General features: G+C 40.9%; 2 protein-coding genes across 5 annotated transcripts; one reads left to right on the top strand and one right to left on the bottom strand.

The window, feature by feature from the left end:
- Positions 1-1,842: 1,842 nt before the first annotated feature.
- HAUS2 (HAUS augmin like complex subunit 2) lies at positions 1,843-16,194 on the bottom strand. Of its 2 annotated transcripts, XM_006158640.3 has the most exons (6): positions 16,005-16,194; positions 12,456-12,548; positions 11,770-11,839; positions 9,538-9,670; positions 7,452-7,560; positions 1,843-2,261 (listed from the first exon to the last, which is right to left on the bottom strand). In XM_006158640.3, exons 1-6 carry the CDS (start codon positions 16,095-16,097, stop codon positions 2,055-2,057), a joined length of 705 nt encoding a protein of 234 aa, XP_006158702.1. In that variant the 5' UTR covers positions 16,098-16,194; the 3' UTR covers positions 1,843-2,054. The 2 variants fall into 2 exon arrangements, with proteins under 2 accessions (XP_006158702.1, XP_027631591.1); XM_027775790.1 differs by lacking the exons at positions 9,538-9,670; positions 16,005-16,194 and having other exon boundaries at positions 12,456-12,504.
- Positions 16,150-21,856, top strand: LRRC57 (leucine rich repeat containing 57). 3 transcript variants are annotated; one of them, XM_006158639.3, is made up of 6 exons: positions 16,150-16,252; positions 16,499-16,623; positions 16,730-16,868; positions 17,415-17,683; positions 19,817-20,002; positions 20,597-21,856. In XM_006158639.3, exons 1-6 carry the CDS (start codon positions 16,168-16,170, stop codon positions 20,636-20,638), a joined length of 846 nt encoding a protein of 281 aa, XP_006158701.1. In that variant the 5' UTR covers positions 16,150-16,167; the 3' UTR covers positions 20,639-21,856. The 3 variants fall into 3 exon arrangements, with proteins under 3 accessions (XP_006158701.1, XP_006158699.1, XP_014447160.1); XM_006158637.3 differs by having other exon boundaries at positions 16,193-16,323; positions 16,518-16,623; XM_014591674.2 differs by lacking the exon at positions 20,597-21,856 and adding an exon at positions 20,201-20,581 and having other exon boundaries at positions 16,193-16,323; positions 16,518-16,623.
- The last annotated feature ends 3,216 nt before the right edge of the window (positions 21,857-25,072 follow it).

Here is a 25,072-nt window from a genome sequence, read left to right on the forward strand (position 1 = left end):
GGGGGGCGCAGCAGTTAGCATAATGACTATGTCGCTGGACTCCCATGTAGTCTACCATGGTTCGAGTCCCAGATCCAGTGGCTTAAAACTCACGCCAGGTGCGTGTGTTTGTGCGTGCCCAAGATCCCAAGAGGAGAATGGAGGAGAAGGGATTGCAGCGTGGTCATCCCCCTAGGGGGTGATTCCTCGCTTTCTGTCTCTCTTCTCTGTCTCTCTCTGTCTGGCGAGTACACGTGCCCTATAGCAAAAACCTCTCCAAAAAAAAGAAAAGCCAGGGGTAGTTATAGTACTGCTATAAATGAAAGACTTGTTAGCATACTACTCACTATTGTATGTACGATAATCTCAGATATCTGAGCATTTTGCAAGGAAAACCTCTAAAGTTAGATCGAAATGTGTCTTTTTCTGTTCTTTGTATTACCTTCCATCTTTGCCTATTCCCAAGGCTGCCAATGAACACCCTCAGAAACTGCTTGGTGTTGGAATCCCCAAGACCACTCCCAGGTTCAATCATATGCTAGGAGGAATCACAGGACTCAGCATATCATTACACTCACTGCTATGATTTATTATAGTAAGAGCATACAAAGCAAAATAGAAAATGAAAAGCTGCATGGGGCAAAGTCAGGGGAAACCAGGTTCAAGCTTCCAGACCTCTGCCAGTGGAGTCACAGAGGGCATGCTTCACTCCCCCAGCAACTGAACTGTGACAACTTGAGTGAAATGTTTCCTAAGAAGCCTGTTAGAGGTATAGCACCTAGAGTTTTTAACTGAGACTGGTTCCATAGGTACCTTCTACCTTGTTGTATATGAAACTAGACTCCAGAGCATGTGACTAAAATCTCACTTAGGAGGCTTAGTCAAGAGGATCACAAGTTCAAGCTCAAGGCCAATATGGCCAATCCAGCAAGACCCTGTCTCTAAAAATAAAGAAATAAGCAACAACAACAGAAAAAAAAAAAAAATCCCTAGACTCTTAGAAGTGAAGCAAGCAGATATTTGGCACAAACCACACTTTACAAATAGCTTAGTCACGGTAAGTCACTCTTATCAATGAGTGGAGGAAATGCTCCCAATATCTAAATTCCCAGATGCCCGACACAAGGACTAACCTTGTAAGCAGGGCTTTCAAATGATAACAGTCATGCCTCTTATGTTACTCTTACCTGCCCATCTTAGCAACAATCCCACAGAAATAACTAGACATTTTCACATTCAAAAAAACTCTTGTAATTCAGAAACACATTTTTTTTTTGGGGGGGGGGGTTGCTATAGGGGGTGTGCGCACGCCAGACAGAGACAGAAAGTGAGATATCACCCCCCCAGGGAGGATAGCCACACTGCAATCCCTTCTCCTCTATTCTCCTCTCGGGGTCTTGGGCACAAATGCACACGTGCCCGGTGTGAGTTTTAAGCCACTGGGTCCAGGATGCAAACCACGGTCGACTATATGGGAGTTCAGCAACATAGTCATTACACTAACTGCTGGTCCCCTGAAACACATTTTTTTTAAGAGAGATTTTTCCTATAGGGTGTGTATGCTCACCAGAGAGACAGAGAGACAGAAAGCAAGACATCACCCCTCAGGAGATAGCCATGCCATAATCCCTTCTCCTCCATTCTCCTCTTGGGATTTTGGGTACAGCCGCACACATGCCCAGCTGAGTTTTAAACCTCTGAGTCTGAGACTTGAACTGCAGTTGGCCATGTGGGAGTCCAGTGACATAATCATTATGCCATTTGCTAATGCCCAGAAACATATTTTTTTAAAAGGACATAATAGAGAACCTGTTGCCTGAGAAAAGACAGGTTCACTTACATTAGAAAGTTGTCATAGCTATACTCAATCTTCAAGAGCTTTATTGAAAAACAGAACAAAAAATATAAAAAACAAAGGAAAAGTCAGTTTGGTACTGACTGAAATCTTGGTACTCCAAAATAAAGAAAGTTCTTTCAGTACTGTGAGCAGCAAGGCCTATGACTATCGATGTCACAGTGAACTAGAAAGAGACTTTACATGACTACATATAATTAAGCAAAAGTCAGGTTGATCATCACTTGGCATTACTAGTTTGTACCTGAACTTTAGAAGTAAAAGGTAAAGAAGGCATTATAATATGTTTATGAAGATTATTTTCTTCAGCTAATATTTTAGGGATACAAGAAGAAATTTCCTTTTGTTGTTCTAGCCACTTGAGTATATTCTCTGCCAGTTCTTCTGTCTCAGTCACCAAAATATCCATTTTTGCCAAAGTCTTGCTCTGTAACATATGAAAGAAAAATAGAAATGATATCTGCCACTGATTCATTATTATTATATCACAACAGTTATGATGCCAAAGGTTACCTCCTGATCGTTCTCCAGTCCTGACTATAAAAATTCCCTATAACTGCTCCTCCGCTTCTTACAGATCACACCTTCTCTTTTGGGTGTGACCACCTCTCCTTGTCGTTAGTTAATACTTCAATGCGGATGACCCTCAATCTATACTGTCAAATCTAAGCTCCTTTCTGAAATTGAGTCCCTCATTCAGTTCACTGGCAATCTCATTCTGGATGTACATTCAACATCTTAACTCAATTTAAGTACAGTTCAAGAAACAGAGATTGAACATTTATTGTATGTACAAGACATGTCAAAAAAAATACTCAAAGCTCAGCCAAGGTGCGCTCACTGGACACTGTGTTTCTCAGGCTGAGGCTGTGTGAGACCTAAGCTCAAACTACGTCCTGGCCTACCCTAAAAAGCTAGGGTATTGGGAACCAGCAGTTAATGTAATGGTTATGTCGCTGGACTCCCACGTAGTCGACCGCAGTTCGCGTCCTGGTGGCTTAAAACTCACGCCGGGCACGTGTGCGTGCGTGCCCAAGATCCCAAGAGGAGAATGGAGGAGAAGGGATTGCGGCGTGACCATCCCCCCTGGGGGGTGATTTCTCGCTTTCTGTCTCTATGTCTCTCTCTGTCTGTCTGGCGAGCGCATACGCCCTATAATGAAAAAACCTTTTAAAAAAAAAAAAAAAAGCTAGGGTATCTACGGTCTCAGCTACTTGAGAGCCTGAGGTGTGAGGATTTGTGGGCCTACAGTTCACAGGGGCAACACAGCAAGATTCTGTCTGAAAGACCCAGGGGTGCTGGCATGCACCTGTAGCTCTTGCTACTTGGGAGACTAAGGCAAGAAGACTGTGACATAGCGAGACTCTGTCAAATACCACACGTGTACTTGTATACACATACAAAGCAAAAACACTAACTTTAATCTTATCACTGTTATTATTTAATTTGCCATAGAGCATGTGCACTCAGAGAGAGAGTGAGAAAGAGAGACAGAGAGAGAGAAAGTGAGAAAGCAAGCCCCCAGGTCTAGGACTTGAACAGTAGTCAACCCTGTGGGAGTCCAGCACCCCAACCACCATGCCACCTACTGGCCCCACATTAACTTTTTTAAAATGTTGCCAAAGGGCGTATGTGCTTGCAGGAGAGAGAAAGAGAGACAAAAGGAAAGTGAGAAAGAACCCCTTATGGGACAGGGTCACACCGAAATCCCTTCTCCATTTCTCTCTCCTTTATGGATTTTGGGCATGCTCACACACATATTCGGTATGTGTCTTAAGCAACAGGGCCCAGGACTTAAATGTACATTTGGTCATGTGGGATCCAGCCACCTTAACTATGAGGCTATTAAGGCCATAGGCAGACCCTCATTAACTTTTTAAACTCATATTTGATCTTAACCTCAAGTCATCCAGCCTAAAAACTTCATTATCCTATGTGTTCCATGTCCAAATAGTAGCCAGGTTCTAAAAATCTGACCTCCAAAATCTAAAAAAATCCTTTGCTTTTATGTTTTCTTTTTAATTTAGAAAAATTCTTTTCTTTTTTTTTATTTTTTAAAGATTATTTTTCCCTTAGGGCACATGCACTCACAGGGAATAGAGAGAGACAGACAGACACAGTGAGAGGGAAAGTGAGAAAACACCCCCCAAGGGGGATGGCCATGCCACAATCCTTTCTCCATTCTCATCCCAGGATCTTGGACACACATGCACATGCACCAGGCATGAGTTTCAATCCACTGGGTCTAGGACTCAAACCGCAGTACATGGGAATCCAATGATGTAATTGCTATGCATCTGCTGGCCCCAAGTTCTTTTTTTTTTTTTTTAATTGCCAGATGCATGTGCACACCACAGATAGAGAAAGCACCTCCCAGTGGAGCATGATCCACAACCCTTTTTCCTCTATCCCATCAGGATTTTGGGCATGCGCACACATATGCTCAGCATATTTTTCAAGCTGCTTGGACCAAAATATCAGCTTTCTAAGAATAGTGCTTAACCACTGTGATGTAGGACCATCCTTAAATCTTTTAACTGAATGACTGTAACTACCTTCCAAGTTTCTCTGCCTAGTCCAAATCCAGAGCTGATCAAAATTTAACAGTTACAGAAATCACCAGAGGAACTATTAAACTATAGATTCAGATTCTGGGGTCAGTATGTGGCATAGAGATTAAGGTGCTGGACTCCCAAGTGGTCAACTGAGGTTTGGTCCTGGTCTTGGACCCGGCAGCTTAAAACTTATGCTGGGTGCGTGTGCGTGTGTGTGTGTGTGTGTGTGCCCAAAATCCCAAAAGGGGGTTGAAGGAGAAGGGATTGCAAAATGGCCATCTTTCAGGGAGTGGGTACTTTCTTACTTTCTGTCTCTCTGTGTCTCTCTGGTAAGCACGCATATCCGATGGCAAAAATCTCTCTCAAAAAAAAAAAAAATTCAAAACGAAACAAAAGACCTGTAGATTCAGATTCTAGAGTGAATAAAGTCTGCAATTCTGCATTCCTAACAAACTTGCAGGTAATGCTAATGATGATACTCTGCCCACTCGTACTCTGAGTACCAGGGTTCAATCTATTCCATCTAATACATCCTCCATGAGGCACAGTTCCGATCAAGTCACTCCTCTATGAACATCACTAAAAATAAAAACAAAATGTTTTTAGGCATCAGTCAAGTGAATTAACACTTTCCTCCCAAACTACCTGTGCTCTCTGACTTTCATGTCTTTTTTCACATTGTCACTTTGATCAAGTTATTCTTTCAGAAGTATGTCCAAATCTCATCAATTCTTCAAGATTCAGCTCACCATTAACTTCAATATAAAACTTGACTAAAGTCCTCCTACTCGCTATCCTACTCCAACCCCCCTAAACTAGAAGTCATCTCTCCCTTTCCTGTGCTCAATAGATGGCATCTTTTTTTTTTTTAAAAGTTTTTACAATAGGGTGCATGTACTCACTAGAAAGAGAGAGGGAAAGGGAAAAATCACCCCCTCCCCAGAGAAGAAAGCCCCACCACAATCCTTTCTCTCCCATCTCCTCCTGGGGTTTTGAGCACACAAGCACACATACCTGGCATGAGTTTCAAGCCTACTGGTCTGAGATTCAAACCACAGTTGGCCATATGGGGGGGAAAAAAAGATCTTTATTGTACATGAACTGAGGTTCTATGAAAATGTTTTATTACTCATTTGACACAGAAACCCCCACAAAATAATGCAAATCTATAGGTTCAAATCTTCATGTTCGCTTTAAGAACAACTACACACCTGTCCAGGCCATATAGGGCATGTATATCCAAAAAGCCACCAAGGATGAAAGATGTCACTTTACAGAAGCAATGTGTGCCATTTCATCATTACAATGGTGGAGTTGGCAGGTGTGCCCAGGCCAAACAGTGAGGCTGTACACTAGGTCGGTGGCCTAAAAAATGCTGAATTTTTGCTGCCATGGTTAAAAATGCAGAGAGTAGGGGACAACAGGTGGTGTGGTGGTTAAGGGCCCTGGATTCCTACATGGCTGACCGTGGTTTGGGTCCCGGACCTGGCGGCGACTTGCCTTCTCACTCCCTTTCTCTCACTTTCTCTTTCTGGTCAAATTTTAAAATAATAATAGTAATAACAAATGGAGTTAAATAAATTAACTAATTTTGAAAAAATACAGAGAGTTATGCCGAACTCAAAAGTTGAGATGTAGAGTCTCTGGTCATTGAGCATACTCAGGAGAACAAAGCACCCAAGCTGTGTTGTCATACTTACAGAGTTCATGGTTTAACCCACATATGTGCTCCCCCTCCACACTGAGATGATCCTTACTAAAAAGAAACAAATTGTTCCTAAACCAGAAGAGGAGGCTGTACAGAACAAAAAGATATTCCAGAAGAAACCAAAAAAACAAAAGCTTAGGGCACAGGAACAAATTTGACATAATATAAATGCAGATTAAAGTAGAAACAAATATGGGACCAGCAGTTAGCATAATGGCTATGTCGCTGGACTCCCATGTAGTTGACCACGGTTCATGTCCCGGACCTGGTGGCTTAAAACTCACGTCGCGCATGTGTGTATGCGTGCCCAAGATCCCGAGAGGAGAATGGAGGAGAAGGGATTGCGGAGTGGCCATCCCACCTGGGGAGTGATTTCTCGCTTTCTGTCTCTCTGTCTCTCTCTGTCTGTCTGGCGAGCGCATGCGCCCTATAGTAAAAACCTCTCCAAAAAAAACAAGTAGAAACAAACGTAAAAAGAAAAGTGATGTGACAAAGAAACGAAACATTTCTTTCTTTCGCTATTTCTTTTGTTTTTGCTTTTGCCATAGGGTGTGTGCACTCAACAGAGAGACAGAGAGAGAAAAAGTGAAAAATCATCCCCAGGGAAGATGGCCATGCTATAGAACCTTCCCCATTCTCCTCTTGGAATTTTGGGCACACATATGCACATGCGCACACACACACACGCACACCTGCCTGGCATGATTTTCACACTGCCAGCTCTGGGACTCAAACTGTGGTCAGCATGTGGGAATCTAGCGACTTAACCACCATTCTACCTGCTGACCCCAACACATCTTAATTTTTTTTTTTTTTTTTTTTTTTTTTAAAACAATATTTTTTTTTTTTTTTTTTGTTTACAGAACTATTTTATTTTATTCATTGTCATTATTTTATTGGAAAGTGAGAAAACAAGCCACCAGGTTCAAGACTTGAACTGTGGTCAGCCATGTGTAAGGCCAGTCACCTTAACCACCATGCCACCAGCTGGCCCCCACATCTTGATTTTTAAAAATAATTGGCTTACAACACTTGCCATCAAAAAGTTAAACAATAAAGCCCAGATGCTGTGGTGCAACAGTGAAGAAAGTGCCTGCAAGGCTGGAAGTTGTATGGCTAACTGCAGGTTCGGATCCCTGGGTCTGCCTGAAAACATGCCAGGGGTAAGACAGGCACATAAACATGTGTAGGTACCCAGGATTGGAGCCTGAGGAGCTGGAAAGCTTGGGAGAGGGGATAACAGCATGACTCAGCTTACTCTCTTGTGCATTCACTTCATAAAAAAAAAAAATTACACAGATCACAAATTTAAGATTCTTATAGAAAAAATAAAGATAGCCATATTAACACTCACCATCTTCTTTAGATTTGCATCTAAATGAGGGATATTTCTAATTGTTTCAAGATGGGATTCTAATCTCTCAATGAAAGTCACAGCCAATTCTAGCAAATGTGCCATGTATCTGAAAAAGAGAAAAAAAGTCAACTATGTTTTACTAGTTTAACTATTTTGTTCCCTCCTGACTTTTCCTTTAATTAGGACTTCTATTTTGAGATAAGAGAATTACAATTAACTCAACAACCCAGTAACAATGATCCTGCTGTCACGTATGTATGAGTGATTTAAAAAAAAAGTTCCTTCTCTTCTGCTTTAAGGAAGACTTAACTTGCAATCAAATAGAAAAAAATGGAGACAACACTAATCATATCTGGAATCCAATCTAATGTTAGATAACCCTAAATGTTAATAATTTTCTCATGTAAGTAAAGGAATTTCCCTAGATAAAACAATTCCACTGGATATACTCATTCTAAGTAAAGAATGAAAACAAGAATAAATATACTTCATTTGAAATAATCTACATATAAAGCTACTTTAAATCTTGGCATTTGCAAAATCCTTGAAAATCATTACTCAGTTCTTTGATGTGGTATTATGTTTTGTTGTTTTTTTTTTTCCTTTTTCTCTTTTTTTTAAGAGATTTTTGCCACAGGCCTTCTGTGCTCCCTGGAGAGAGACAGACACAGTGAGAGGGAAAGTGAGAATCACCACATGGGGGAATGGCCATGACACAATCCTTTCTCCTCCATTCTTATCTTAGGATCTTGGGCACATGTGCATAAATGTGAAGCCACTGGGTCCAGGACTCGAACCATGGTCAGTCTAGCCACATAACAACTATGCCATCTGCTGGTTCCTTTTCTATGTTTTTCTATGCAAAAATACATCATGACTTTTCTGACAACCCAATGTATTGATGAGACTATACTGAATATAGCCACAAGAACAGGATTTTTGCTTATCTTTTATTTTACGACAGAGTAAAGATCTGACAGCTGGGGTCAGTAGGTGGGAATGGTAGTTGAGGAGTGGACTCCCACATGGTTGACAACAGTTTAAGTCCAAGACCCAGTGACTTGAAACTCACACTAGACATGTGTGCATGTATGCCCAAAATTCCAGGAAAATGGAGAATGGATTGCAGCACGGACATCCCCCTGGGGGCTAATTTCTTGCTTTCTTTCATTCTGTGTTTCTCTGTGTCTTTGGTAAGCATAAGTGCTCAAAAGCAAAAAAATCTATTAAAAAAAAAAAAAAAAAGGAATCTGACAGTTAAAAGATACTGGAGCCAGCAAGTGGTGTAGTACTTAAGGTGCTGGACTCCCACATGGTCAACCTTGGTTTAAGTCCCAGATCCAGTGGCTTGAAATATCACACCAGGCACATGTACATGCATGCCTAAGATCCCAAGAGGAGAACGGAGAAGGGACTGTGGGAATGATTGATTTCTCACTTTTCCTCTTCTTGTCTCCCTCTATCTCTCTCCAGTGTACACATCCCTCCTATGGCAAAAACCTTTACAGAAAAAAAAAAAAAGAAAGGATATTAATTTGCTTGTCATCAGCTGTGAGGCAGTGGTGGAGAAAAGTAGTAATCAGATCCCTAGATGCTTGTTTTCTTATTTTATTGTTATTTATTATTAATAACCTATATCTTCTCTCTGATCAAATAGGAAAACAATAATAATAATAATAATAATAATGTTAAGTAAAAATAATTCTCTTTTTAAGTATGTATTTATTCATTCATTCATTTATTTTAATTTGACCAGAGAGAGACACACAGAGAAAGAGAGAAAGTGAGAGAGCAAGCCAATAGGTCTAGGACTTGAACAGCAGTCAGCCATGTGGCACGTGGGAGTGTCCAGGGCCTTAACCACCATACCATCTGCTGGTTCCAATAAAAATAATTCTTAAAAAAAAAAAAAAAAAGCAAAAAATGTTCTTTTCTTAGATTGATGTATTAACATAAACTGTGTTAACAAATATAATCATTAGTATACTGTTTCACAAATTATTGTACAAAGTAACTGCCAGTCTAAATAAGAACTACTCTCAGAAAACATTTATACCCATAAATTTCCACTTTTCAGCCTGACCTGTGATAAATTGCTTCAATGGGTAAGTTTTCCTGGCACATGGGTTTCAACAGTCTTTGCCTGAGGGACCTCTTCTCTTTCAGCACTGCTTCCAAATGATTATTCATGCTTTGCACAGTCTCACACTTCTGAGCTACCCAAACCAGAAAAAGTAATTACAATTAGCAATAGATAAGCAAATTTTGTAATCACTAAAATTTTTTTGTTTTGGTTTCATACACCAATGTCAAAAAGCAATCCTACCATCTCCCTAAATATCTTCTCATTACTTTCTTTAAGACCAATTTCATTTCCAACTACTTTCTTTTACTTTTCCTAGTGATAATTAGACCTATTGTTAAATTCTTCCTATGTTTCTCAATTATACTTTAGTTTTTACAGCCAGAGCCCTATTCACATAAGGTCTCTTTTCCTATCCCTGTCTTTAATATTTCATATGAGAACATTAAAAAAACAGTAATCAGGAGCCGGCAGGTAGCATAGTGGTTAAAGCACTGGACTCCCACATGGCCAACAATGGTTCAAATCCCAGACCTGGTAGCTTGCTTTCCCACAGCCGACTGTGATTCATTTTGGACCTGGTGGCTTACTTTATCACTTTCCCTTTCTCTGTGGTGAAAGCATGTGCCTTAGAGCAAATTTAAAAATAATAAAATAATTCTTAAAAGAAAACAGTAATCTTACAATCTATTTCTGCTTATCTCTGCATTTTCCCCAGAACTTAGTTAATAGCCACCAATTATTCCCTCTTTTAACATTTTTATTTTGAAAAAAGTTCATGCTTAACAGAAAGGTTTCAAGACTCATCTAGATTCACCAATTGTTAATAGTTGGCTACATTTTCTATTTTTTCTCTTTCTATATACACACATACATATACACAAAATTTTCATTCTCAAAAGGACCTATTTGAGAGTAAGTTACAGACAGCATGATCTTTTCCTCCAAAAGTTCAGCATATATTTTCCAAGAATAACTTCAGAACACTATCAAATTCAGAAAATTTAATCTTGATACTATACTACCAATATTCAATCCAGTCCATATTTTAACATCACCAAGTGTACCAATAATGTCTTTTATTAAAAAAAAACAAAAACATTTTTCTGATCAAATATTTGATCCATAATCATATAGGGCTTTAGTTTTATTTCCCTTTAGTCACCTTTAATGTGGAAAGTTTCTCGGCTATTCTTTGTTTTTCAAGTCTTCCTGACTTTGAGGAGCCAACCTGGTCACTTTTTAGGCTGTTTACACTAGTCTAGACAATAGGATTTCTATGAGGAGCCTTCAGAAAGTTCAATATGTTCCAGTGCCTGTGGTACAATAGTCACAGTGCTGGCCAACTGTGGGTTCTGATCCCTGGGTAGGCCTGAAAATATGCCAGGCATGTGTACAGGTGCTCAGGATCCTGAGGAGCTGGAGGGCTGGGAAAAGGGAATCGTGGTGTGATGAGACCCTGTTGAGGATGCATACTCTCACATTACGTACTCTATCATTAAAAATAAATTTATGGAAAATGCATAGTATCAGGGCCAGCAGGTGGCGTGGCAGTTAAGGCACTGGACCCTCCCACGTGGCTGACCATGGTTTGAGTCCCGGACCTGGTGACTTGTTCTCTCACTTTCCATCTCTCTTTCTGTGTCTCTCTCTGATCAAATTAAAATAAATAAATGAATCAATAAAATTAAATAAATATTTCTTTTAATGCGGACCAGCAGTTGGTCTTATGGTTATGTCACTGGACTCCCATGTAGTCAACCGCAGTTCAAGTCCCAGATCCGGTGGCTTAAGCGCTTGCCAGGAGTGTGTGCGTACGTACCCAAGATCCTGAGAGGAGAGTGGAGAAGGGATTGTGGTGTGGCCATCCCCCCTGGGGGGTGATTTCTGTCTCTCTGTCTCTCTCTGTCTTTCTGGTAAGCGCACGTGCCCTATAGCAAAAAAATCTCTCCAAAAAAAAAAAAAAAAATCCTTTAAAAAATGTATACCATGGAAAAAATATACATGGATTTCAAAATTTTTGCACCAGAATAAACTTGTACTTTTACCATTTTTCCAGGAAGTTTTGAAGCCCCATGGTATTTGAGTATAGAAACAGAAGATATTTTAGCTTTGGGATAATGCTGAAATAACTATGGTGGTACATCATAAATTTGCTGCCTGGTACTTATTTATGATAATCTAAGAAAAAGTTGAAATTCCAATAATTACCTACTTAATCAAATAACTTACCCAAAAAGAAAGGAAGAACAACTTCTGCTGTATCTTTTTCTAGTTTCAGGAGTTCAATTTCCAAGTTTTTCTACATTAGAAACAAAAGTAACATTTAGTTCACTCAGAAAGTACTGTGGGGCCAGCAGGTGATGCAGAAATTAAGGTGGCTGGATCCCGCATGGCCAACTGTGCAATATGAGTCCTGCTCTTGGTGACTTTAGAAAACAAGCCAGGTGTGTGTATGTGCCAAAATCCTGAGGGGAGAATGGAGAAAAAGGGACTACAGTATAGCCTTCCCCCTGGAGGGCGATTTCTTACTCCCCCCACCCCCCCATTCTGGTGAGCACACGGACCATACAGCAAAACTAAGAGAAAAAAATGTATCCTGAAGTTATAGATTTTAAACTTTGATTAAAACCAAAATATTTTTAAATCCTGGAACAAAGCAGCATATTCCTTAAGTAAGAAAGGAAGGTAATTTATTCTAAGAACCCAGATGATTTACTACAATTTTTCATTTTCATTTTCTTGCCATGTTATTGCTACAATTACTACTACTATCACTATTACTACTTATTAACTACTACATGTAAACACCTATCCAGATATGTATTAGACATCTTTTCTAAGTACAAGGGAATTGCTGTTTGAATCATTTAATTTTTCTCTTTCTTTCTGCAGACGAAAAGTTCAATACAATTTACCTGATAGATTTCAGCTTGAATATCTGTGATCTGCTGTAGTCTGGAGAAGTTTGTAAAGCAAGGATCTGTTTTCTTAGATAAGTTTAACAACTCCTGTTGGTAAATGAACAAGAAAAGCAGCAATATGTCATAAGAAGTTTCTATGCACATTGGAATAGCATGCCCACAGGTCTAAAATGTAAGAATATATCATGTCCAACACTGACCCAATCTTGAAGTATAGAATAAAACAGTACTATTATATATTTACTGTTTCTAGAACCTTCACAATCATTAATCCCTTGCCCAAATATTTTAAAAAATCAGAGCAACAAGCAAAGCAATCAGTTTGTACCATTTTCTAAGGTACCACATATAACAGAATTGTATTACTGATTACTTATCAGAGGATTTTAAAACTGAGCTGTTGAGAATTACCTCTGCCTTTCCAATGACCAAGGCCTAGTCTCTCTGAACTTCCTGGGGCTAAAAATCAAACACCTTTTCACCCATGAAATCATTTATCTATTCATTATACGACCTCAACTGGCTATAAATCATTCATACTCCATCTACTTAGATTCTCACTCTCTCAGATAAAGAAATTCTGTGTCCAGGCATAATTCTTCTAAAAAGTTTACCCTTTCCTTTTCATCCTTTTATTCTAACGTTCACAGTTATACTGCCCTCTTAAGTAGCAGATGATCTCAGATTATGAATGTTATCATATTCGTTCCTTGACTTCATCCAATAATTTTGTTTCTTCTTTTCTTGAAAGTTAGCATAGGAAAGAACTCGGGAGATCATATATACCAGGGATTTGGGGGGAAACTAGTCAGTCCATGAAATGTAGCCCATTGCCCATTTATGTACGGCCTGTGATTAAAAGTAGTATTTATATTTTCAAATTGTCAGGACAAAAGAAAAAAAAAGGAAAATAGGAAAAATTATATTTTGTATTACTTCTTTTTGGTATTAATCTCAAAATTACATAAAATCCAAATTTTAGGGCCCAGAAATAGTTTTCTAAATTCATTTATACATCGGGTCGTTGGAAAAGTTATGACGCATTTTTCTGTTTTTCTATGCATGACTTTTCTGATGACCCAATATTGTCTCTGGCTGCTTTTCCATTGCAATGCTCTAGTTGAGACATGGCCCAAAAAGCCCCAAATATTTATTTTCTTGCCAGTCACAGCAAGAGTACACTGATTGATGATAATTACTTTTGCAAACACTGATTGAATTAGACAGAGATACAGAATGAATAAAACAAGCTCTCAGCCTTCAAGAGGCTCATGATAGATGGGCAAGAAAAGGTCTTCTAGGGACCAGCAGTTGGCATAATGGCTATGTCGCTAGACTCCCACGTAGTCAACTGTGGTTCAAGTCCCAGACCTGGTGGCTTAAACTTACACTGGGTGTGTATGCATGTGTGCCCAAGATCCTGAGATGAGAATAGAGAAGGGATTGCAGTGTGGCCATTCCCCCTGGGGGGGTGATTTCTCGCTTTCTGTCTCTGTGTCTCTCTCTGCCTTTCTGGCGAGTACATGTGCCCTATAGCAAAAACGTCTCAAAAAATTTTTTTAAAAGAAAAGGTCTTTTAAAAGCCAGCAGGTGGCATGGTGGTTAAGGTGCTGGACTCCCACATGCCCGACTGTGGTTGGAATCCTGGACCTGGCGGCTTGCTTTTTTTTTTTTTTTTTTTTTTTTGGGGGGTTTTGCTATAGGGGGGGGGCGCCCCAGAAAGCGAGAAATCACCCCCCAGAGGAGATGGCCACGCCACAATCCCTTCTCCTCCATTCTCCTCTCAGGATCTTAGGCACACACGCACATGCGCCTGGCGTGAGTTTAAGTCACTGGGTCCAGGACACGAACCGCGGTCGACTACATGGGAGTCCAGCGACATAGCCATTACACTAACTGCTGGTCCCAAGAAGGATACTAAGTCCCAGATGTCTTATGAGACTGAAAAATTACTTTGTGACAAAACTGGACAACACAAGTGAGAGTATAGGCAACTTAGTAGGAAAAAATTACAAAAGAGAAGGTAAGAAAGGATTCAAACAAAGAGTTCTGCAGGCAACCCTGGAAAAGCTGTCTAAGGACCATCTGAAACCCTCCAATAGGATACTTAGTATTTAACAGAAGTTTAAAATTTTTCAGGATAATATTCCATGATCTTATCACAAATCTTTTTATTTATTTATTTGATTTCATTTTTTACGATGATGATGATTTTTAATTTGACCAGAGAGACAGAGAGAGGAAAAGTGAGAAGGCAAACCACCAAGTCAACTCGAACAGTGATAGACTATGTGGGAGTCAGCACCTTAACCACCATGCCACCTGCCGTCCCCACCACAGCTCATTTTAAGAGATGATATATGTGTCTGAAAAGGAAGCATTTGGAGCCAGCAGGTGGCATAGTGATTAAGGCACTGGATTCCCACATGCCTGACCATGGCTTGGTCTTAAATCTGGTGGTCTGAAAATCATGCCAGGTGTGTGTGCATGTGTACTCCAAATACAAAAGGAGAATGGAGGAGAAAGGATTACGGTGTAACCAGCCCCCTGGGGGATAACTTCTCACTTTTCCTCTCTTTGCCTCTCTCTGGCAAGCAAAAATGCCCTATGGCAAAAACCTAAAAACAAAGAGACAAATAGAAAAGGAAGCATTTTAGGCCTTCCTGATTGAAAAAACACTGTAAGGTATTGGAAGTCTCAAATGACTCTTGTAAGTATAAAAAGTTGTATATTTTCCATAAACCTATCATGTTCATACTGCTAATTTCTGCAGATGAGTTTCTTTTCATTTTTCTCAGTATTCTTTTTAGTGAATGCTCTCAACTTCCTCTTTATATCAAAATGTCTTACCCTCAATCCCACTGTCCTTATTCCGTATGTAATTTACATTCCCTTATTCCCTCAAATGCTCAACTTCTCCTTCTATCGGCTCCTTCCCTCCGGCCTATGAACATGTTCTTCTAACCTAACCTAAAACTGTTACCTATTGGATAATCTCTCTGTTCTCTTTCTCAAAATAAATCCCTTCCCCCATTTATGTTCCATGGTCTTTTATGTCTTTCTCCCCAAAACTTTTCCTTTAAAGATGCAAAAGAAGGGTTTCCCTGGTCCTCTTCTGTACCCTGCGCCTCTTACCCCAAACATGCTACAATACTTCCCACAAACTACCGTTGTTGGTTATGCTTGTTCTGACAACCTACTCGTATTTCTCAACCCTGCTGCACACTACAATCTGGGCGGTGTATCACCGATGAGAACAAGCGGGGGGCGGGGGGGGGGGGGGGTCCATCTGATTTCCCAAATGGGGTAACTTGCCTGCAAACACTCGAAACACAGTCTATTCGAAATACCACCTACTCAGACCCCCACTTTCGAAGATCCCACCGCAGTGGCCCCAGCCGTGGTCGGGCAAGAGTTCTTTCCACATTTACTCTAGTGCAGCCCCCAGCGAGCACCCCCACCGCCCACTCCCACGACCTCACAGCCATAGTCTGTCGCCACCGTAGGCATCTCCTTGATGACGCCATCACCGTCCCCGCGCACCTGAGAGACCACCCCTGAGGCTAGCAAGTGCCCCAGGAGTAGTCCAGCAGCATTCTGCGTGGACGCTGGGTCCCAGGGGTTGGCGGCAGCCATGACTCGGACACACCTCCCGGTGTGGCGCCGACCGTGAGCAGAACTTCGGGCGAACGCGCGGCGCGGCTCGATGACGTCACAGGGCGTTCCCTCCAGGGCGGAAGCCCTGGGAGCGCAACCCTGGCGAGCGCAGGTCCCGGGTCTTCCACTGCAGAGCCGTCAGTCAGCTAAGCTGTAGGAGGCGAGTCCCTGATCCTCCATAGGCTCCCGGAGGCGCCTGGCTTCGGTATAGCTGCAAAAGCGGCAAGACTTGGTGGACGGGCTGTCTGTTCTTCCTTTTCTTTCTTGCCACATTTGGGCTGGCCCCCAGGATCCAGAGATTGGCGGGAGGTGACTGCTGGGTCTGGTGAACCAGCCAGAGGCCGTCGAGGTGGCTGTGTGCCTGGACTGGGCCGTGACAGGGGCGCTTCTTTCCCGCAGGGACTCGTACCTCGGCGCTAGGATGGGGAACAGTGCCCTCCGCGCTCATGTGGAAACGGCACAGAAAACTGGTGTCTTTCAGCTTAAGGAACGTGGACTGACCGAGGTGAGACTGGGAAGGACCTGACCTGGGAACTTAAAGGGAGAGGGACGGCTCGGGTGGCGAAGTTAATCGGTAAGGGCTTCTCCACCCTGTGAACTCCTTTCTCCAGTTCCCCGCGGAGTTGCAGAAGCTGACCAGCAATCTCAGGACCATCGACTTGTCCAACAACAAGATCGAGAGCCTACCGCCTACGTTGATAGGGAAGTTCACTCTGCTGAAGAGCCTCTCTCTGAACAACAACAAACTGAGTATGGCTTTTGCGCCAGGGAAGCTTTTGCTAGTGATCAGCTATTTCGAAGGGTGGTGTTCTCCTACAAGCTGATTTTTGTTATGAAACTGTTCAGAGGGCTCAAGATGCAGAAAATCAGAATCCTTGACGCTTCCTACCTCTTGCAATTATATCTGCAAGCCGCTTTGGGTGGTATAATAATTGTTACTGGATTAATTTGGACTTGAGAGGGAAGATATCTTTGGGTTGTGCTGTTTACATCGTTAGAAGGGGGGGATGGATTGGAAAGGGGAGGATCTTCCAAATCTCTTAAAATTGCTGTCGAAATATGCCTAGGCCTCTTTACAGAGTCCATTATACCTACATAAGAATGCTGTTTTGCATTTTCATGGCACTCCACCTTCTGAAGACTTTGTTGGTAAAATACAATTCCTAGAAATGGCACGTGTGGGAATTCTACCTGTTAAGGGGCAAAGCAGTCTGCCCTATAGTCTTGGTAAACTTCATCAAAAGTGTTTTTCAGCTCTATCAGATTCAGGTTTTTTAATTTTTTTTTCTTTACCAGCTGTTCTGCCTGATGAGTTATGCAATCTGAAAAAACTAGAGACGCTAAGCCTAAACAACAATCACTTGAGGGAGCTGCCATCCACGTTTGGGCAACTGTCTGCCCTCAAGACCCTGAGCCTCTCTGGGAACAAACTGGGAGTACTACCAACACAGCTTTGTAGCCTACGGCATCTGGATGTAGTGGATCTCTCTAAGAACCAGATTCGGAGTATACCTGACATGGTGGGGGAGCTGCAGGTCATCGAACTCAACCTCAACCAGAACCAGGTCTGGAGTTTAAGTCTTTTTGCCTGTAGTATGTGTTTGGGTTCGTGGTCTCCTAATAATCTCTTATTCACTAAACTGTAATCATTGAGCTGGTTATCAGAGTCTAGATGAGAGTTACATTCTATAGGTTGAACTAATTTCAAAATGTCATGTAATTAGTTGGGACACTGGGTATATTTGTTTAGGGGGTTTTGGGAAGGTGAGATAGGTAACAACAGGATCAGGTAATTTTTAAAATTAAACCACTAGCTCACGAATCAGTGCCTCCTAAAATACATCCCCCATTACCTAGTGAGAAGCTGCATTAGAGATAGAGTATAGCATGAGAATAAGGCTTAAATGCATAGGTTTTGAGTCAGACAATAGTAGTTTAGAGGTTTTTTTTGGGAGGGGCATCTTTAAGTGTGTGTCCTGCTTTTGCTGAAAAATCTGAAGCAACAGGCTTCCTGAAGATACCCCATTTTATTGGTAGACAGGTTTAATTATATTTTAAATTTCTTTCCATTTCTTTGGATGTTTTGGTTAAAGTATGTTTGGAGAAACAACCTTTGATCTAGGCATAATATACAAATGACAGAACATTAAACATTATGAGACTGTGTGACCTTTCATTTTTCTATAGTCTACGCTTCTAGATCTGCATGGTCCAGTATAGTAACCACTAGTGGTTATTGTTGTTTTAGGTTATAAAGTTCCTATTTTATGATGAAATTCAATCTTTGAGGAGATTGGCCTCATCTTTTCCTTAAAGTGGGTATTTTTAGATATCCTTGAGCTTTTTGGAAAAGAACTGTGTATTGGTTAAGCAATAAGTATTAGTTAAATGAAACCCTTTCCACAATTGCCTTTACTGATGACTTATATTTGAGTGTTCATCAGAATAACCAAGAGACCTTGCTTAAAGAGATCCGTGGGCCCCACATTTAATATCTATTTCATTAGATTTGATCAAATACAAAATATTAGGAATTGCTGCTTTGAAAGTGTTCATAAAATAAGGGAGGCCAAAAATCAGCAATAACTCAAAAGAAAACTGAAGTACTTATACACAGAAGAAGGAGTTTCAAGGAACAGTGGATAAACAGTACATTAAAATGCCAAAAGGATGAAGACAATGAACACTTGACTTGACAGTAAAGTAGCCAGTATCTATGTTCACGTTAAACATTGGCAGTATACGTACCAAAATGTTTATGGTGGTTATTTTTGGGTGGTGAATTACAGGCAAACTTTAAACTAGTATGATGAGTCTCAGTTTCTATAATAAACACATGATGCTCTTATTATCAGAAAAATTTTGTTTCCAAAAAGTCACTGATGACCTTCAAAACAGCATTTTTCTTTTTTTTTAAGCGGAGGAGGAGTAACAGAAGCTAGGTAACAGAGGCTTCTGGAGTGAGTAGGTAGTGAGAAAATGGAGGCGGAAAAAGAACTAGGACAAATAGGGGACCGCAGATGGCGTAATGGTTATGTCATTGGACTCCCAAATAGTCAACCGCGATTCAAGTCCCAGACTTGGTGACTCAAAACTCACACCAGATGCATCTGTGTGCATGCCCAAGATCCTGAGAGGAGAATGGATGAGAAGGGTTTGCAGTGTGGCCTTCTACCCTGGGGGTGATTTCTCACTCTCTCTGTGTCTTTCTGTTTGGCGAGCATATGTAAACTATAGCAAAAATCGCCCTTAAAAAATAAATAAAGAGGGACCAGCAGTTAGCATAATGGCTATATCGCTGGACTCCCACAGTCGACTACGGTTCATGTCCCGGACCCGGTGGCTTAAAACTCATGCCAGGCGCATGTGCGTGCATGCCCGCCCAAGATCCCGAGAGGAGAATGGAGAAAGGATTGTGGCATGACCATCCCCCTGGGGGGGTGATTTCTCGCTTTCTGTCAGTCTCTGTCTGTCTGTCTGTCAAGCGTACACGCCCTATAGCAAAAACCTCTCCTAAATAAATAAATAAATAAATAAATAAATAAATAAATAAATAAACAAACTAGAACAAGTAGTCAAAATTTTTGTTATTAATATAGTAAAAAGGAACATGTAGTCAAAATTTTTGTTATTAATATAGTAAAAAGTAGCCACTATAGTGTTTATGCTTTTTCCTGTCTCTTGTTGCTGTTCAATAGATATCTCAGATCTCAGTAAAGATATCTTGCTGTCCTCGTCTTAAAGTTCTTCGCCTGGAAGAGAATTGTCTTGAGCTCAGCATGCTTCCACAGAGCATCCTCAGTGATTCTCAGATCTGTCTACTTGCTGTAGAAGGCAATCTTTTTGAAATAAAGAAACTTCGAGAACTAGAAGGCTATGATAAGGTATGTATTAGGGAACTTCCGCATCTCTAGTCACTATCCCAGGGAAGATAATAGTTAAGTAGCTCACACAAATGTTTATGGCTAGTGGTAACAGGATGTATTCTTTCCCATTTTGGAGGTAGGTTCTAAGAACTAAGTGATAGTGTGCTAAGACGACTTTTCCTCAATCAAGTTTATTCTAAAGCATCTTTGTCTTAGGTTTCCATTGAAATACAAAACATGCCTACTTGTGGTGGCTCTACACTGAAGCCATATGGGAGGCCCGAGTTGGAATCCCAGGTCAACCTGAACCTGCCAGGTATACCCATGATCCTTGCTGGCTGGCAGGTGCAGGAAGGGCTGTGGTGTGGCAAGGTCCTGTCAAGGATATGCCTCTTTTTCTCATAAAGTAAAATTTAATTTAAATACAAAATTTTTAAAAATTTAAGTTTATGTGTAAATCTGCATTTACAATGGCATTTGTAGAAAATGAAGGCCCATATCCAATTAAAAACAAACATGAAAAGAAACATCAGAACCTAAATAACAAATAGTGAGGCTTGTATTTGCTCACGCCAAAATACCACATACATAGTCTTTTTTCATGATTTTTAGTACATGGAGAGGTTTACGGCCACCAAGAAGAAGTTTGCGTGATGGTCTCCAGAACCATGGGAACCTAACAGGACACTGACTTGGAGCCTCTGTTGGACTCTGGCTGAATCAAAGTCTCCTGTTGTCAAGGTTACCTGCAGTAAGAAGATGACGCTCCAGGGGATATTTCACTCAATGGTCTTTTTCCTTTTTAGGGGTCATCACAAATAATCTAAAAGAAAAGGAATCAGGAGACAGGAAGGGTCCTACATTTTGAGTCACAGTTGGGGCAATGGACGGTGTTGTCACAGTTGAGGCAGTGGACGGTGCTGATCTTCAAAGCTGTCACTAGTTGGGCTTTAAGAAACCAATAGCTAGTTGCTATTTATACAACCAGAGGGTGCTACCTGGTAACAGTGTAGCTCTGTACCACAGCCTAAGGTTTTGAATAGCTTCAATGTGTGAGCTTTCATAAAGTCAGTTGCCATTTCACCTCTGTGTTAAACATGTCATATGTATATTGTTATTTTCTTAATTTGCTACAGGGTACATGTTGCTTGCTGGAGAGAGACAGAGAGACAGGGAGAGAGAAAATGAGAAGGCACCACCTCGCAGGGATGACTATAAAGCAATCCCTTCTCCAGTCTCCTCCTCTAGGGATCTTTGGCACATATGGACCTGGTGTGTTTCCCAAGCTGCTGAGTCCAGGATCCGAACCAGGCAGTCAGCCTGTGAAATCTAGCTGTCCTTAACCACCACACCACCTCGCTAGCCCAACACTTCATATTTTTATGAGATTCAAATAATTTGTGAAAGGCTGCTATAGTTAATCAAAGTGTTCATGATTATATTCCAGCTCATCAGTTCAGTTGCAGTGTCCATGCTTGGAATTTAGGATGTACATAAATATATGAATATGTGACTGTCTGGATTAATAAATAGCATGCTTTGTCAGAGAAGCACCAACACACTAAAATATTCCCCAAGGCTGCAGTAGCAAAATCCTTACTACTGTAGGTGCCTTATTGGTAGAGGGCTCTGAAGAGCAAAAACCGTATATGCAACACTTGTAATATAAAAGGGATTTTAATAATCAAGATTTTCCTGAAGCTTTGTTAGAAATAATGTCTTATTTATGATAATGTCTCCTTTTTTGTATTTATAACTCTACTAATCAAATTACTTATCAAGAAACCATTGCTACAATATTTTAAAACAGCCTGTGCTTATCAAGTTTATTCTCTAAGTGAGAATATACTAAATAAAGAATTTTTTAATGAACTTTGACTGGAAGTAAGGTTAATCCTTTAAAGGAAGAAATCATGAGACTTTAACATGTAAGTGGCCCTTTGTTCTTTGAAAGTAAACTGAATAGTAAACATGCTCTTTATTCAGGTTACAGTAGTGAAATGTCTTCGTGTGACTGAAGTTAAACACTCCGTGGTACTGGAACCATGCTTTAAGAGAAATCTGAAGGATAAAAATAGAGGATTTCAGATTGTCACAGACATGAACTTTAGGAAGCTACCATTTGGTTCTTTTCTGAAGTTTTACCCTGCCCTAGGAGCCATTATTAACCAGGTATCTACAGTCCTCAACAGTAGAGACCTTGCTTAACCATGAAGTCAAGAGACCACAAGCGCTTACTATTTCATCTGTGTGAGGACGTCCCCGACCCTAAATCTGCTCTAGATGTTCTTTTTCCCATGTTTTCTTTTTTCCTGTTTCTCAATTTGGAGAGGGATAATGAAGTGCTAGCTATCAGTATCACTTGTGGAGTTATTTTTTTTCCCCTAAACTGTTTAAACTGTTTTGAGACTTTTTTTTTTTTTTTTTTTTTTTTTTTTTGCTATAGGGCGCATGCACTCGCCAGAAAGTAAGAAATCATCCCCCAGGGAGGATGGCCACACCACAATCCCTTTTCCTCCATTCTCCTCTCGGGATCTTGGGCATGCGCGCACATGCGCCTGGCATGAGTTTAAGCTACCGGGTCCGGGACTCGAACTGCAGTTGACTACATGAGAGTCCAGCGATATAGCCATTATGCTAACTGCTGGTCCTCCCCCACACAAAACGTTAATTAATCTTACTGATCTACTACACAATCAACATTTCACCAAATATTTTATCAGTACTTCTTATCTAATCAGAATTTAATAAATATAACAACTTAATGTTCCCATTTAATTATTGGAGATTAATCTCTATCCCGTAAGAATCAGAGGTTACCACCCTTCACAATTTGTTGTGTATCTACAGATATATACATAACCTATATATACATATATACATGCATAAATATATATACATACTAGAGGGTATATGCACATACATAACAGAAAGCACCCAGTGGGGCCTGGTCACACCTCAATCCTCCTTCCCCTAATTCACTATCTTGTCAGGATCTTGGGCACATGTGAGTAAGCATGTTTTTCAATCCACTGGGGCCAGGACTCAAACCCTAGTCAGCTATGTGGGATCCGGCTTCCTCTGTAGTGCACCACAGGACCACCCTTCACAATTTGGACCAAGCCTTATTAACAGACACCCTTTTTCTCATTTACTTGCCCAACCATACCAGATTCTTCTGCCTGAAACCCTCAGTGCATTGTCCCTCTCCTCTGCCTTTGCATTGTTCATGCACTCAGGAATACACTTTCACTAATCAATTTCCATGCCTATGTCTAAACCCCTTTCCTAAATCTAAGCCGAATTAACTGTTTTCCCATCTGTTACTGTAGCACTTCTCACGTCCTATATTTATCTGTCTCTTGCTAAATTGAACTACTTTAGGGCAGGAGCTATATAAAGTAAAATGCCCAAAGTTATAGTAAACAAGATTTAGACTTTTTAAAAAGGGGGTGGGATGGGGCCAGCAGGTAGCATGGTAAAGGCACTGTACTCTCACATGGTGGACCGAGCATGGATTCCCATACCTGACGGCTTGCTTTCTCACTTTCCCTCTCTTCCTTGTCTCTGGTGAGTACATGTGCCCTATAGCAAATTTTTTAAAATAACAAAATTAAATTATTTTAAAAAAGAGGGTTGGGACCAGACAGATGGTGGTGCAGCAATAAAATATGTTCTGTGAGGCAATCCCAAAGGGAAGGTTTCCAGTTCAAGTCTAGAGACCTTCTTGAGTGCACGGGATACATGTGTGTCCATGACCTGGTTCTGGCTGAAGGCTGGAAATGGACTGCAGTGTCAAGAGCCTGTTGAGGGTTTTCTTTCTTTTTGTCACAGAAGAAATAAACTTAGTGTGGAAGTGGAAGCAACATGCCAAGTGTGGTTTGAGCCCCTGACCCAGTTGGCATGAAAGCACACGGAGCATGCAGTGGACCAGGGGAAGGGGATGTGGTGTATCCAAGCCCTGCGGAAGTTCTATTTCTCTCACGTGCTCTCTCATGAATTAAAAGAAAAAGATCTGGACTTAAATATGAACTAACAAAATAGTTTGAATTGTGCTCTGGAGACCAGGATTCCAATTTGGCCACCAATTCTAAGTCACTTAAATTTTTGAGAGCTTGGTTTGGAAGTCAGTGTAGTATACTGTGTAAGATCATGGGCTCTGGTGTCAGCAAAGATCCAGGTTTAAATCTAGAATCTGTCATTTACTGGCTTTATGAATTCAAGTAATTTACTCTCATCTCTAATATGGGGAGTACCTCCTACCTCTCAAGTATGTTACCAGGATATGGTGAAAACATACATAAAAGCACAGTGCCCATGACAGAGTAAGCTCCCACAAAATTATCAGATCATCGATAAGGCATGAAAGTGGAATTTAGCAAAATGTACAGAACTAGAAAACTCGAAGGAGACACTACATCAAAAAGATGACTAGAAGATAAGGAACAAGGGACCAACAGATGGCATAACGGTTACATTACTGGACTCCCACATAGTGGACTGTTGTTAGAGTACTAGACCCAGTGACTTAAACTCATGCCAGGTGTGTTATGCCCAAGATCCCAAGAACAGAATGGAGAAGGTTTTGCAGTGTGGCCATACTCCCAGGGGGTGATTTCTTGCTTTCTGTCTCTCAATCTCTGTCTCTCTGGAGAGCACACATGCCCTATAGCAAAAATCTTTTTTTTTTTCTTTCGAGAGGTTTCTGGTATAGGGCACATGTGCTCGTCAGAAAGACAGAGAGACAGAAAGCAAGAAATCACCCCCCAAGGGTAATGGCCATGCTGCAATCCTTTCTCCTTTCTCCTCTCAGGATCTTGGGCACGCATGTACACACGCCTGGCGTGAGTTTAAGCCACCAGGTCCAGGACTCGAACCACAGTCGACTACATGGGAGTCCAGTGACATAGCCATTATGCTAACTGCTGGTCCCGTAAAAATCTCTCTCAAAAAAAAAAAAAGACAAGGAACATGAATATCAATCTGAGGAATATAAATGTGATCAGGAAGGTAAATGGGATAACCTACAATTTTGGTAAGAGGGTAACCTAAAGAGAACAGCATATAAAGAAGCTAACTCTAAGTGTA

Source organism: Tupaia chinensis, unplaced genomic scaffold, assembly GCF_000334495.1.
Source record: "Tupaia chinensis unplaced genomic scaffold, TupChi_1.0 Scaffold000605_1, whole genome shotgun sequence".
Taxonomy (NCBI): Eukaryota; Metazoa; Chordata; class Mammalia; order Scandentia; family Tupaiidae; genus Tupaia; species Tupaia belangeri.

What these genes read in the sequence shown, in the direction of transcription:
- HAUS2 (XM_006158640.3), bottom strand. Translation starts at nt 16,097, where the DNA reads ATGGCTGCCGCCAACCCCTGGGACCCAGCGTCCACGCAGAATGCTGCT. An exon ending in TGTTCTTCCTTTCTTTTTGG is followed by an intron (nt 9,671 to 11,769) that starts GTAAGTTATTTG and finishes TGGTTTGGGTAG; the next exon opens with CTCAGAAGTGTGAGACTGTG. An exon ending in ATTGAAGCAATTTATCACAG is followed by an intron (nt 7,561 to 9,537) that starts GTCAGGCTGAAA and finishes TCTCTTTTTCAG; the next exon opens with ATACATGGCACATTTGCTAG.
- LRRC57 (XM_014591674.2), top strand. Translation starts at nt 16,540, where the DNA reads ATGGGGAACAGTGCCCTCCGCGCTCATGTGGAAACGGCACAGAAAACT. An exon ending in AGGAACGTGGACTGACCGAG is followed by an intron (nt 16,624 to 16,729) that starts GTGAGACTGGGA and finishes TCCTTTCTCCAG; the next exon opens with TTCCCCGCGGAGTTGCAGAA. An exon ending in TCTGAACAACAACAAACTGA is followed by an intron (nt 16,869 to 17,414) that starts GTATGGCTTTTG and finishes TTTCTTTACCAG; the next exon opens with CTGTTCTGCCTGATGAGTTA.